The 14,801-nt window shown below is 35.1% G+C and overlaps 2 protein-coding genes across 4 annotated transcripts in view; both read left to right on the top strand.

The window, feature by feature from the left end:
- LOC124366264 overlaps nt 1-14,801 on the top strand; it is a 235,476-nt gene that overhangs the window by 86,712 nt on the left and 133,963 nt on the right. The gene's annotated exons all lie outside the window — the stretch shown is intronic.
- LOC124366877 overlaps nt 2,047-14,801 on the top strand; it is a 52,562-nt gene continuing 39,807 nt past the window's right edge. The window contains exon 1 of the mRNA XM_046823477.1: nt 2,047-2,193. Within this exon, the coding sequence (XP_046679433.1) occupies nt 2,047-2,193 (147 nt within the window). The remainder of the gene's footprint in view (nt 2,194-14,801) is intronic.

Here is a 14,801-nt window from a genome sequence, read left to right as displayed (position 1 = left end):
ACAGATAGGTACTTTAATGAACCTATTGTCTTCCGTCATTTCGAAGCTAAAATGAGTAATTTTTATAGAATAGCACTTTGGAACGCCAATGGCTTGAGTAACCATACTCATCAAGAGGTTAAAATATTTCTTGGTCTTCATAAAGTTAATATTATGCTTATCTCCGAAACTCACTTCACAGATATGACACATTTCAAAATTCCTTTTTACTCTCTGTATCACTGTAATCATCCAGATAATACTGCTCATGGTGGTAGTGCGGTATTAGTTAAAAATAGTATAAAACACCATGCCATACCTACTTATAAGTATAATTATATTCAAGCTTCCAGTGTTGTGATTGAAGACTGGTCAGGTCCACTCACGGTATCTTCTGTGTATACCCCTCCTCGTCATAACGTTTCATACCAGCAATACAGCGACTTCTTCAATACCTTGGGTTGTAGATTTATTGCGGGGGGTGACTTTAATGCGAAACACACCATGTGGGGCTCTCGGCTGTGCAATCCCAGAGGCCGTAATCTCCTCAAGACTATCAACGACAATAACTATCAATATTTTTCTACGGGAGAACCGACTTATTGGCCTACTGATCCCTTAAAAATTCCTGATTTGCTTGATTTCTTCGTGACTAAAGGTATTTCCGAAACGTACACACGTGTAGAATCTTGTCTTGATTTATCCTCAGACCATTCTCCATTGATCTTCACTTTAAGTTCATCTGCCATTACTACAGAGGGTCCACTGCGGTTAAGTTCTAAATATACTGACTGGGACAAATTTCGATCTCTTCTTGATGAAAACTTGCATTTACACGTTTCCTTGAAGACAAATGGTGAAATAGATGAAGCTGTTGAATTGTTTAACAGGACAGTCCAGAGGTGTGCTTGGCAATCAACGCCGTATCAACGAAATGGAACCACTAATGGCCTGAACTACCCTCTTAGAATCAAGAAAAAGATTGCTCAAAAAAGAAGACTTCGTAGGATTTGGCAAAATTCCAGGAATCCTCTTGATAAAAACAACTTCAATAGAGCGGCGCGGGATTTGAAACGTTTGTTATCTAACTTCAATAATGAAAGGTTTCAGGTTTTTACTGCAAGTCTTACTCCTACAGAAGACACGAAATATTCAATGTGGAAAACTACTAAACACATGACTAGTCCAAGAGTGCCGATTCCTCCGATTATCTTGTCAGGTGGTGGCTGGGCCAAGAACAACAAGGAGAAAGCTGAAGTATTCGCTACGCACTTACGCGATGTGTTCAAGCCCAGTGACTCAGCTCAAGCTCTTGACCCAGAAATTGAATACTTATTAGAATAACCTACCCAACTATCACTTCCTGTTCAGCCCTTTACTCCCTCTGAAGTAACTGAAATAATTGTGAAACAATTGAAGCCGTACAAATCTCCTGGGTATGACCTCATTACAGGAAGGATTTTAAAAGAACTGCCGAGGAAAGCTATTATGTTTTTGACTTTTGTCTTCAACGCAATATTGAGAATTGAGCATTTTCCAGCACAGTGGAAATTATCGGAAATTGTCATGGTAGCTAAACCTGGGAAGCCTCCACATCAGGTTAGTTCTTATAGGCCCATAAGTCTATTGCCTGTGACTTCAAAAGTTTTTGAGAAGCTTTTTCTAAAACGATTTCAGCAAATTATTGATAGCGGCAACCTTATCCCCAACCATCAGTTTGGTTTCCGCCAGAAGCACTCTACCATTGAGCAGATTCATCGTGTGGTCAATGTAGTGAAGGAAGATCTGGAAGCAAAAATATACTGCTCGGCTGTTTTTCTTGATATCAGTCAGGCTTTTGATAAAGTTTGGCATGAGGGTCTCCTCTATAAATTAAAACTAATTGTTCCTCATTCTTTCTTTAATGTCATCAAGTCCTATTTGTCAAACAGGTTTTTTCGAGTCAAATTTCAAGACGAATACTCCGACCTCCACAAAATTGAGGCGGGCGTTCCACAAGGCAGTGTATTGGGTCCCATCTTCTACACCCTCTTCACATCTGACATACCTGTACGAGCCGATGTCACCATGGCCACCTTTGCTGATGATACCGCTATACTAGCCTCTCATGAAGACCCAGGAATTGCATCCCAACGACTACAATCTGAGCTGGATGACTTGTCGGAGTGGCTTGTGAGATGGAGGGTGAAGGTTAATGAAACCAAGTCCACTCATGTAACTTTCACAACAAGGCCTGCTAACTGCCCACCTGTCTCTCTTAATAATGTCCTCCTCCCACAATCTGAAGAAGTGAAATATCTGGGTATGCATCTAGACCGAAGACTAACTTGGCGTTCTCATATCTGGCACAAAAGATTATTTTTAAACTCAAAGTTCAAAAAAATATCCTGGCTTTTAAACAAGAGGTCGAAATTATCATTAAGAAATAAGTTGTTAGTATACAAGGTGATTTTGAAGCCTGGTGATTTTGGACTTATGGTATACAGCTTTGGGGTACAGCCAGTAACTCCAACATCGAAATTCTTCAACGTTTTCAGTCTAAAGTCCTTCGGAACATCCTGGAAGCTCCGTGGTATATAACTAATCAATTAATACATCAAGACACCAAAATTCCCACAGTAAAAGAGGAAATAACTCGCTACAGCAAGAAGTACCAAGACAAGCTGTATTCTCATTCGAACTACCTTGCGATGAACCTGTTGGATAATAGTGCGTCAGTTACACGTCTGAAGAGACACTCAATCCTGGACTTACCTCTTAGGTTCTAATTTCAAACTTTCTTTTTTATTTGTGTTAGCTCTATCGCTGGATAGAGTCTAACTCGTGTTAATTTATTATTTTATCTAATTTACTTATTGTTCTAAGAATGTCTGAACAGATTGTAAATAAAATTGTCAAAAAAAAAAAAAAAATGTATACGACTATAGGGCTCTGCCCCACGGGCTTCCAAAGTTCCAATGTTAATCTTATTAGAGTAATTTAGTTTAGTTTAAATCAGCTGATTACAAAAACACTCTGGGTTCTCAGGCAGTTATTCTCTATCTACTAACGAAACTTAATATCAGCTGATTGGTTTAGATTAATATGCTTTTTCTCCACGTCGGTAGATAGTAGTGAATAGTTCTCCCGCATTTTTAAAAAAATTAATGAAAAACTTACTTTTAAAATTAAATAATCAATACACATTCGATGAAGTTGATTGTCACTTTTGGGTGTACACAAAGTATGTTCCCTATCATGTGTGAGGCATAAAATATATAAAGATTTAAACTATTTCTCCCGAATTAAAGATTGTTATATTATTAATTCTGAACACAAAGGTCCTGAATATATTGAATATTTTATGGTATTTCTTCTTCCAAGACCATAAAAACATATGCCTTTCCAATGTTTAAAAATGTAAAAGTTATTTTTCATTTAATTAATTTTTCAAGTATAATCAAGGAAAGAAATTAAAACAATTTTATTTCTTCCTGATTTCTTCACCAAACCATAAATTTATCTGTGAAATTTTAACTTTTTAATTTTAAATTTCCATAAATAAAGCTTATTTGGAGTAGGCCTACAAAAAGTAGATTTAGTTATTTTTAATTTTTTTTTATTTTCACTCTTTTAGTACTCTTTGTTATTAAATCTTAATTATCATTAAATCCTTAATAAATCCTTAAACTGCCATTAAATCCTTAAATCCTAAATCTTAATATTGTCCTTTATACAAATCTAATGAATGTAAGAAATCGTTTGATAGGTATTTGGTCTTCAGATAATATGTTAGTTTGGTTATACACATGTATCAAAAAATCAAATATATTTTCAATTAGTTATTTGTAAAATTCATAATTTATTAAAATTTCAACGAATAAAGTGTGATCGTACCCGTCAACGTGTACAAATTAAGCATTCAAACTAAGTAATCTTCAATTTATTTTTATTTGAAGATGAAAGCTACATGCAAAACAATAGTTTTCTTCCAACTGTGCCGGCAGCGATATTTTGTGTTCCAATGTTTAATAAAGCCACAAACGAATACATAGGGACTGGATTGTGTACGATTTTTAAATATCTACGGATCTTGAAATTGGAGATAATTTTGTTTCGTAAATTTAAAGTAATATATTTCGAAGAATTCAAATTAGGCAGTATAATGGCATTTCGTGTTACCTAAAGGAGAGGGTGAGTTACTGCCCTCTGCGGTCACCCCCCCTCACCCCCTTACCACATTTTACTCTCACATAACCACATACTCCTCCCTCCTTTATAACATCTTGCAGTCTTTTCATCTCAGGCACAAGAGCTATCACATGTTTTATCTTTTAATAGACTCCTTGAATTTTGCAAGAGACCTCACCACGGTCCCCTGACTGAACTTTGTCCCTCCCTTACTCCCCCCCCTGCGTCATTCGTCAGTCTCTTGATCTCTTGAATATTATTCAGAGCATGTCAAAAACATAAAACCATTTCAATATTGGTATCATATCAACATAGGATCTAAAAGAGCTACTTTTACCACTGGGGCATAAACATCTTCAAACAAAATTAGAAGAATCGTGCATTATACGAGATCAAAAATTTTAAGATGTTGTAGAAAGGAAAAACACATATAAACATTTCTGAAAAATATAAGAAACAAAGCAAAATCAAGCGTTAATTAAATTGACTTTGAATGACACTGAGTATTTAAATAAGTTTTAAAATGTATGTGGAATATTAGGCCTATAGTTATTAAAATAATTTAGTATGCTAATTATGCAATTTAATGAGAAAGTTCAAATTAAAAAAATATTTATATCTCAAATTTAGTCCTTTACGATGTTTAGTTTGTAGGAATATATGATTAGCTATATCTAAATAATTAGTGATAAAGCTTTTTGAATTGTTTAATGCACTTAAAGAAGAGAAATTTTCTGTCATGCTCCATAGCGTGGGTCGAGGAATTAGGAAAGGTTTAATTTTGGGTTTGTATCGTTTTAATCCAGCTAATAAATAATATAATATCCAGTCACTATGTATAATAGCTGGTGATTTTGGAATTGATTAATAATAGTTAATGAGAAAATTCAAAATGTCAATTAAAACTATGATTAATATCTTAAATTTAGTCCTTTATGATGCTTGGAATCTCTGATTAGCTATTTGTAAAAGAATAATGATAAAAGTTAGTAGTTTTTTAATTTTTAAACGCTTTTTAAGGAAAGGAAATTTTATAACTTGCTCCATAGCGTGGGTCGAGGAATTAACAAAGATTTAATTTTGGGCTTGTATCGCTTTAATCCAGCTAATCAATATAATATCCAGTCACTATGTATAATAGCAGTGATTTTGGTCAGTGATTAATAATGCTCTATTTATCACTTTATCCAACCATTATACATATTATCTGACTGAAGTTGATCAAAGTGACGGCAATGCTGTATTTGTCAGTTTATCCAACCATTATACCTACTAATGAAAATGCCTGGTAATGTATTAATAATAATGTATTAGCCTAATTTATGTAGTTTCTATATAACTGGATGTGTGTTATGACGATTGATTGTGGAGAAACAAATAAACAAACCCCAACAAACCCTGTTTTACCTAACCTAACCTAAACCAACCTAACCTAACCTACTCTTTACAAGATTGTTTTTACACCTGTCTACCTTCGCTAGCCCGAAATAATTTTAACTTCGACCTACTTGAGTTTGCTATTCTTCACAATGTCTGGAAAAATAGAGATTATTTTCCTAAGGTTAATATTACTTTTGCCAAATCGCGTTAGATATTGCGTATAACGACTGGTTAAATCACTGTTTCATCAATTTAACTAGTGAATTTAGTCACTATGTTAATACCCATACATTATACATAAAGGCTGATAATTAACAATATTTTTCCATGTACAAAAGTGTATGTCATATATCCGAGTTAATATAGACTACTAAAATGTAAAAACTCTTCTTGCTTATTAGGCTGCAAACATCTAAGTTTTCTGGATCATACTGATCCAATCTAGATCATTTTCAGTTAAGAGATGTTAAACTGAAACTAGTTATCCCATAATCTTTGTCTCTTCGCAGATGACACATCGCTGAGCGTTTCAAACAACTCTAGAGACCAGGCTGAGGTTGAAATGTTCATTCAGGGAAGCTCTCTATTGCAGTGGATGGCACAAAACCGACTTTATGTAAACACGGAGAAGACTAATTTTGTAGAGTTCAGCCTAAGGAGTGACATCATCAGATCCGGCAACATTTTTATTGGTGATGTGGAAATATTTCCCTGCAATGAGGTTGACTTCTTGGGTCTTAAAATTGACAGCTCCCTGAACTTTTCAAGCCATATAGATAAAGTAGTCCAAAAACTTTCCAAAGGCATCTTTCTTCTTCGTAGGCTCGCGTTCATTGGCAGCAGAAACATCCTAATCCTGGTTTATTATGGATGCTTCTTACCCCACATGGCTTACGCTGTCCCAATATGGGGGTCAGAGAGTACAAAAACTAAAAGAATTTTCATCCTGTAGAAAGAGGCCATAAGACTCGTTTTCGGCTTACCAAGAAGGCAAAGCTGTAGAGGAGTATTTAAGGAAAATAAACTTTTGACATTCCCCTCAATCTACATACTCGAGTCACTAGTCTTTGCAAAAAAAATCTACACCTCTTTTCTAGGCCTTCAACTCTCAGAACCCTTAGAAACAATGACTGCCTAGCCATTCCTTCTCACAGAACAGCCTTTTTCCAAAAGCATCCCATATATAACCACACCATCTTCTATAATAAACTTCCTTCAAACCTAAAATCGGAAGCAAGCCTAGATGAGTTTAAAAATATGTTAAAGAAAATTTTAATAAACAAAGAGTATTATTGTGTTTATTTATTTATTTATAAATAAATAAATAAATCGTTGTGTTGACGATTTTATAAAAGATAAGACATTTTAGTTGCTAAGTTTGCACAATACCATTGTATATCAAATATGTTCAAGACGTTTGCTATGCATTTATATGTTTTTATGGCAATAAGGATATTTGAATTTGAATTTGAATTATGTTTGATTGTTATGGTGTGAGAAGAGGCGGAGCTATCACGTGATTGGCTGTACCTCAACCTATCAACTATCGGTATTCTTAACGTCAGGTTGCCAACTGCATTATAATCTGATGATGTCTTCTTTGTTGAAGGTTTTTCTTTCCTCATTATTTATAAAGTTTCCCTTATTTTTTTAGAATAGCAGAGAATTGAATGATTTGGTTGTCGAATAGACTAGACTAATTTAATTATCTTCCTCAGTAAAAATCGATCTTCTATTGATATAATTATGAAAAGTGGGTGATGAATTAGGTGATTACTATAGAAAGCTGAATTACATTGTGTTCGGTGTGATATAATACAATATGTTAATTGGTTTGAAGTGAACATTCTCAGACAATGCGAATATGTATTCACATAGATTACACTATATTTATATATTTTGTAGTCTAGAAGTCTCTGATGTCAAAACGACGTAAAGAGTTTGTTTTGAGCTTCTTCGTGGCCAAATTTGTTTGGATTCCTTCAGCCGAACATGACTCCAGATTCCATGAGTCAAGGTCCCAGACATTGCACTAAGAGGAATGTGAACAGGAGTTGAACTCAACATTCATATTGAATCAACCCTTCCCACCAAAGCTACGTATATTAGTTTATTTTAAGTTAAAGTCTAAGTTATTTATCAGATATATTCACACATAACGCAGCTATGATTGGAAAGATTGATTCAATTCGAGTGTTCAGTTTAGCTCCATTTCACCTTCCGCTTAGTGCAGTAGGTGTCTATGTGGTCACTTTTACAACGCTGGCCACTCGTTGGTTTGTTAGGTATTTTTTTCTTATTTTCTGTTGTTGTTATCAAAGTGACAACTTCTTTTGGCGAGCTATGGATGTATGTTTTGCACGGGGAAAAAAACTTTCGTTTCGCGTTACGGAACGTCACGTCACGCTTGTTCGCTCTGTAGCTGCTAGGGGCTATAACGGACATTTTGATGTCAGAGCGTTTCTCCGTTCAGTGACTATCCAGCCGTGCTAGTGAGAGGTTACTGTTACTCCTTGTTGAAGTGACTACTTCTTTTGGTGGGCTATGGGTTTATGTTTTGCACGGGGGAGGGGGGTTGGAATGGAAAGGCAGTGGCGTGATTGATCGACAGAAGTGATTACTTCTTATAACAGGCTGTGAATAAAATCAAACACAGACTAAAATATATGGTAAAATACTGGTTTGAATAAATCTACGAACCACTAATGTATTTATTTTTGAACCCAACATAAATGGATTAACTTACTGCATAATTTAAAAGCAATATTTAAATTAAATTTCAGCACGGCTAATATCAATTCCCATTCCTATTCACTACTAGTTTCGTCCCAACTGGATTTAAAATATGATTAAAAATAAATTGATTAGAAGTTTCCTAGCTAACAAAGCCGTAGTGTAATTTATTCCTGGAAGAAAATTAGTCTTTCTGTTGATGATAATTATATCCTTTACTCAATCACATTGGGCCTTACCTTACTTTTCACTTAAAAAAATAAATTACGTTAACACAGATTTTAATACAAATTTACCTAAGGAAACGTCAAAACCATTAATTGACTTTTAAAAAGATAAATTAAATTTAACAATGCCAAACTATATAACATAAATATAAAGAGATATGGAAGTAAAAGATATTTATCAATATTTCCTTCCAGAGTTTTTATTTCTTATTTCAGTTATTATAAACCTAGAATTTCATTTTTACAATACAATGACAATGAAAGTGTAGTAATTATTCCGGGAATACAAGATTGTAGTGAAAATTATACTGACCAAATTGTCACACTAATATGAATGATAATAATGAAAATGTATAGATATGTATTACTTTAATATTTAGAAGTCAGTGATCTTTGGAATAATATATGAAATGTAAAACATATTACAAAATTACTCTTTATAATACTAATAGAAATTATAAAACTGTTATGTTAAAGAATGAGTGTCTTTTATTATTTTAAAACATAAAAAGTAACATTTAATAACTAGCAAACGTACTTTGGCAAGATATATATACACAGCCCGTTATAAGAAGTCACTTCTGTCGGTCGGTCCGCAAATGGCTTTTAATCTTAATTCATAATTCATAATCTCTTTATTGCGTGTTTGACAATATGTAACATTGTATTGCAATAGTCAAATGCATCATAAAATTCCTAACTACACATTCACTCACAGTCATACTTACATCTCAGCATTCTCACGACACAATCACACAGACTTCGGATCCATGATTTTCAATCATCCCAACGGCTCGTCATGAATTCATCAATCGAGTAAAACGCTTTAGACACCAACAGGCGTCTGAGACGAGTTTTGAATTGATTGAGGTTGTTGGAGTTTTTTATATCCTCAGGGAGCTTGTTGATTAGTCTGACACCCACCTGCTGAGGGAGGTGTTGAGATAATGTGAGTCTGCGTTGATGAGTTCGCAAGTTGTCCCTGCCTCTAGTTTCATATTGGTGAACGTCCCTGCCACTTATCAAGGCACATCTCGATCTGCAGTACACGATCACCTCAAAAACGTAAAGGCAGGGCAATGTCATCAATCCCAGCTCCCCGAAAGATGCCCCTGCACGACTCTCTATAATTCAGTTTTAAAATTATCCTGACTGCTTTTTTTTGGAGCCTGAAAACCCGCTCCATTTTGTTTTTGGCACATCCTCCCCAGAGTCTTAATCCATACACAAGATGTGGATGGATTAGGCCGTAATAGGCCGTTTTTAGAACCTCTAGGGTACAGAAAACTTTGCTAGGTGCCGTAGGGAAAATATGCCTGTGGTAACTCTAGCACAGATGCTATCACATGATCATTCCAGGTCAGTCCTCTGTCAAGGAGCATCCCCAGAAACTTTGTGGAATCTGTATCCTCTAAAAGGGCATCATCCGCAAAAACAGAAGGTCGCATCGCATGATCATGCTGACGAAGACAAAAATTGATGACACTTGATTTTGACTGGTTTGTTGTCAAGTTCAATTCTGTGAAATATTGAATGCATGCGTTCAATCCCTCAAAAGATTTTATTTCCAGGTCTTGTTTTGAATTGCTTTTGAAACAGAGAGTCGTGTCGTCAGCATATTGAACCAGTGCCCCAAGTTGGATCACTGAGTTCAATCTACAGACATAAATCAGGAAAAGGAGAGGGTCCAAGGATAGATCCCTGAGGGACACCATGAGCCATTTTTTATTTTGCTGGAAACGACGCTCGAGATCATCACACGCTGATTTCGATCTTTTAGATAAAGACGTGGAGCCATAAATGTGGGAGACCCCGGACGCCACATTTTTCTAACTGTTTGCAGCAGTGTCCCGTGATGCACACAGTCAAAGGCTTTGGAAAGATCGAGGAATATGCTTAGCACATGTTCACGACCTTCCAGTCCATCGACAACATGGTCCAGAAGGCTATTCACCGCGTCAATTGTGGATTTGTTTTTTCGGAATCCAAATTGTTCTGGATTCAGAATTTTGTTTTTTTTTTAGAAAGCTTTCCAGTTTTTCATAGAATAATTTTTCAAAAATTTTGCTGAACACAGGAAGAATTGAGATTGGACGATAGTTGCTTGCGAGGGCAAGGATCGTCTTTTTTGAAAATCGGAATGACTTTGGCAGTCTTTAAAGAAGATGGAAAATTTACAGTTTCAAATGAGAAATTGATCAATTTTGTGAGCGGTCTCAAAATGTGCTTATAGCAACGTTTGAGTAGCCATACTGACATCCCATTGGCGTCACTGGTTTTTTTTGTGTTCAGCCTCTGTATGACATTTGCTACCTCCCCCTCCCACACAGGGGCCAGGGCCATGGATGCAACCGGATCATTGACTTCTCTTCCGTGTGACTGAGATTTCTTTAAATGACGAGTTCATTGTAGCCACGGTAGAGAAGTATTTATTGAATTGGTTAGCCACTTTGAAATTGATCTTCGTAAATTTTGTTTTCAATTTTGATTGCAATCGGTTGGGAAGACTTTTTTGAATTTGTATCTAGAGAAAGGTTGTTAATAATTTTCCAAGCAGTTTTTGAGAAATTTTCACAATTACCTAAGGCTCTATTGACGTCATAGGCTTTGGCGGCTCGTATGACTTTTCTATAGATCCTGCGGTATGTTCTAAAGAAAGTTTTGATATCTTCGTTTTGGGTTCGAATAAAAATGTTGTGGTAGAATTTAAGCTTGTCTCGAGATATAAGAATTCCTTTAGTCAACCAGCCATTTTTCCGTGGTTTTTGATTTTGTTTAGTTTTTTTAAGCGGACAAGCAACATCCAAATAATAATTGAAACTATTACTGAAAGCTTGAAACCTGTCCTCAACATTCTCAAACTCATTTAAAAATGCCAAAGACTCGCGCTCCAGCAATTTATTCAGTCGGCAAATGTTTTGAAAATTGACAGATCTTGCAATTTTATATTTTGGGTTTTGATTTTCCAGCTTGCATCCACGAACCAGGCCCTCCTGCGCAAAGTGGTCAGAGATCGCAGTGTTTAAAACAGAGACCGTGGTACCATGAATGTTGGTGATCACATTGTCGATGACTGTGCTCGTCGTAGCGGTCACTCGTGTTGGTGAATTCCACAGACCAATTTAGGTTGAAGGAGTTCAGAATATCGCGCAGCCGCTGGGTGAGGGGGTCGGTGAGGTCCATTACATTAATGTTGAGGTCGCCGATTATGAGAAACTTCATTGAGTTTGAAAAAATAAAAATTCAAGAGCTGTTCTAGTTTTTCAAAAAAGGAGTTAATACAGCCATTGGGGGATCTGTACATCCCAATGACTGTTATTTTACCGAAATAATTGGAATTGATTTTGATGCCATCTGTTGGTATCATGTTATATTATTGTTATTTTTGTTGTTGACTACATTTTTCTATTAGACCTGTTTCTTTTACTTCTATCTATTTTCTATTTTTATTTGTTCTAACGTAGGCTTCCTATATATAAATTCTTAGACAAGCGTTGCCTGCTTATTCATAACGTTGCATGGTATAAGTACTCTTACTGTCATATTATTTCACGAATGTTGAGTTCAGCGAATGTTAGGTGCAATATTGATGCACTACGATGTTCCCTAATCACGGTGGAGCAACCGAGTTTTCTACACATAACGTAGAAGAAATTCGTATTGACTCACCCCTTCTCAGCATATTGTTATAAGTACTATTAATATTTGGCCATGTAATCAATTGCGATTTCTATTTTGTATGGTGGATCGGTTGGTAAATAAATAAATAGCAATACTTTTAATGTAAATATAAATCAATCAGATCAATATAAATCATTGATGTGAGCAGGCAAAGTGGATGACAGTTACACGATGGTGGTATTACTGAAACGACAATTTACTCTGAGACAAACGTTTGATGAAGCGAATAAATAGTAGTATTTTGCTTAAACGCAACTGTTAAACAAATATATTATACTCATAAATCCGTACCATGTTTATAACTGCCACTGAGACTTTCCCTTAGTTTGAGGAGAAATCTAATGAAATGAAAAGAAAATGACTTTGTCAACCTGTGAGAAGTACTAACAGTTATATCCTCAACCTACCTAGGGTCTAATAAAGTGAGCAAAATTATTATCCAGGGAGTAAAGAACAATATTGACAGTTGTATTAATTCAAAACGCATTGAAATATAATAACAGACCATAACAATACCTTATTTGCATTATATAGGCGTTAAAACTGTAATTTCTCGTAAGAATTTTCGCAAATCATAATAATTGTTTAAACACACAAATTTCACAATAAGTGCACTCATAAGCAGTCTCTTTCCTTTTATACCCACTCATAAAATAAGGGTTTTGATTGCATGTACCATAATAAGATCGCTTTAGTCCAGAAAATCACTCATTTTACCACAGTATTCACAAAATTCAATTCAGTAAGATAAGTAAGAATATCCTACAAAGGAGTTGGCGCAAAAAAATTTGGAGGGCATTTGGCTTCAAAGCTGTGATTATACAGGGTGATTCAAAACTAAACGGCAATCTCTTGGGAGCTTATTCTATAGCTAAAAACAAGTAAAAAAAGTTCATATAACCATATGCCCGGAAACGCTTCGTTAGCGAATTACGCCTAGCGAAAGATTTCGCCCGGATTTCAGAACCCTTGGTGAAGTCAGGCCGTGTAAAAATGGTAAAGGTAGTTACAAAGATACAAATACGATTGTTTTTTATGTTTTTATATCTGACAAATTTATTAAAATTCGTCCCAGAGCTGTAAATGCAATACTTTCAGAGATATCTTACGTAAAACACAAGAATTGGTGCAAAGAAATAACACATTTTTGTGTTTAACGTAAGATTACTTCCATAAATGTTAAATAAAGGTCATTTTTTTCTTAAACAGATTTGTAGAACATTTAATTCTGAAAAGATTCATGTGAATTACTTAGGAAAAAATTAATAATAGGTATTGAAATTTAGCTTTATTTAAAAATAAAACAGACGCACAAAAATGCATATTCTTATCTGCATAAAATATTAACTAATGTTTAGGTTGTGAGTAACAGCTGATCATTTATTCAACACTTTTTATCGTCATATTTTCTTTGCAAAGGTTGGCAATATCAGCTGATCAACAATTAAAGTTCATGAAGTAATATTTGAATAACCTTTATGGAGGTTTTTGTATTGTGGCGTGTGAAGATTGTATTTTGGTCGAAATGGACCAGTAAAATGGCCACCACGTTCTCCTGACCTCACGCCAGCAGACTTTTTCTTATGGGGTTGGATGAAGTCAATTGTTTATTCAAAACGGATTAACACCATAGAGGAGTTACGTAATCGCATTACAGAGGCGGCAGAAACTATCAAGAATGCTCCAAACGTTATGAAACGCGCTAGAAAAGAGTGGATTCGTCGTGCGAAAACGTGCATTGCTAACAACGGAGGACACTTTGAGCAACTATTATAGGTGATTATTACAGTTTTATAAAGGTAAATACATTTTATGTTAATGTTCAGTCTAGAATAAATGATCAGCTGTTACTCACAACCTAAACATTAGTTAATATTTTTTGCAGATAAGAATATGCATTTTTGTGCGTCTGTTTTATTTTTAAATAAAGCTAAATTTCAATACCTATTATTAATTTTTTCCTAAGTAATTCACATGAATCTTTTCAGAATTAAATGTTCTACAAATCTGTTTAAGAAAAAAATGACCTTTATTTAACATTTATGGAAGTAATCTTACGTTAAACACAAAAATGTGTTATTTCTTTGCACCAATTCTTGTGTTTTACGTAAGATATCTCTGAAAGTATTGCATTTACAGCTCTGGGACGAATTTTAATAAATTTGTCAGATATAAAAACATAAAAAAACAATCGTATTTGTATCTTTGTAACTACCTTTACCATTTTTATACGGCCTGACTTCACCAAGGGTTCTGAAATCCGGGCGAAATCTTTCGCTAGGCGTAACTCGCTAACGAAGCGTTTCCGGGCATACGGTTATATGAACTTTTTTACTTGTTTTTAGCTATAGAATAAGCTCTCGAGAGATTGCCGTTTAGTTTTGAATCACCCTGTATATACTGTCGCTAGAAGCGACATTGGGTCTTTTTCGTTTAAGGGCCAGCACAAAAGACCCTAGCTTGCCTATTCAAAACTCAGATCACGCGATGCTTGCCCGCTGCGCAGCGCTTTGCGCTGCTTGCTCTTTTAGAAAAAAAATTAACTCGAGCTTTCAAAGTCCAAGCCCAAATCAAGTCATGACGCTTTATTGAACAAGAAAAACTAAGTAGGTTTCATTACAGGCAAAAGAT

Source organism: Homalodisca vitripennis, chromosome 7, assembly GCF_021130785.1.
Source record: "Homalodisca vitripennis isolate AUS2020 chromosome 7, UT_GWSS_2.1, whole genome shotgun sequence".
Classification (NCBI taxonomy): Eukaryota; Metazoa; Arthropoda; class Insecta; order Hemiptera; family Cicadellidae; genus Homalodisca; species Homalodisca vitripennis.
Note: the sequence above shows the minus strand (reverse complement) of the source record. Positions and strands in the feature narration are given on the sequence as shown.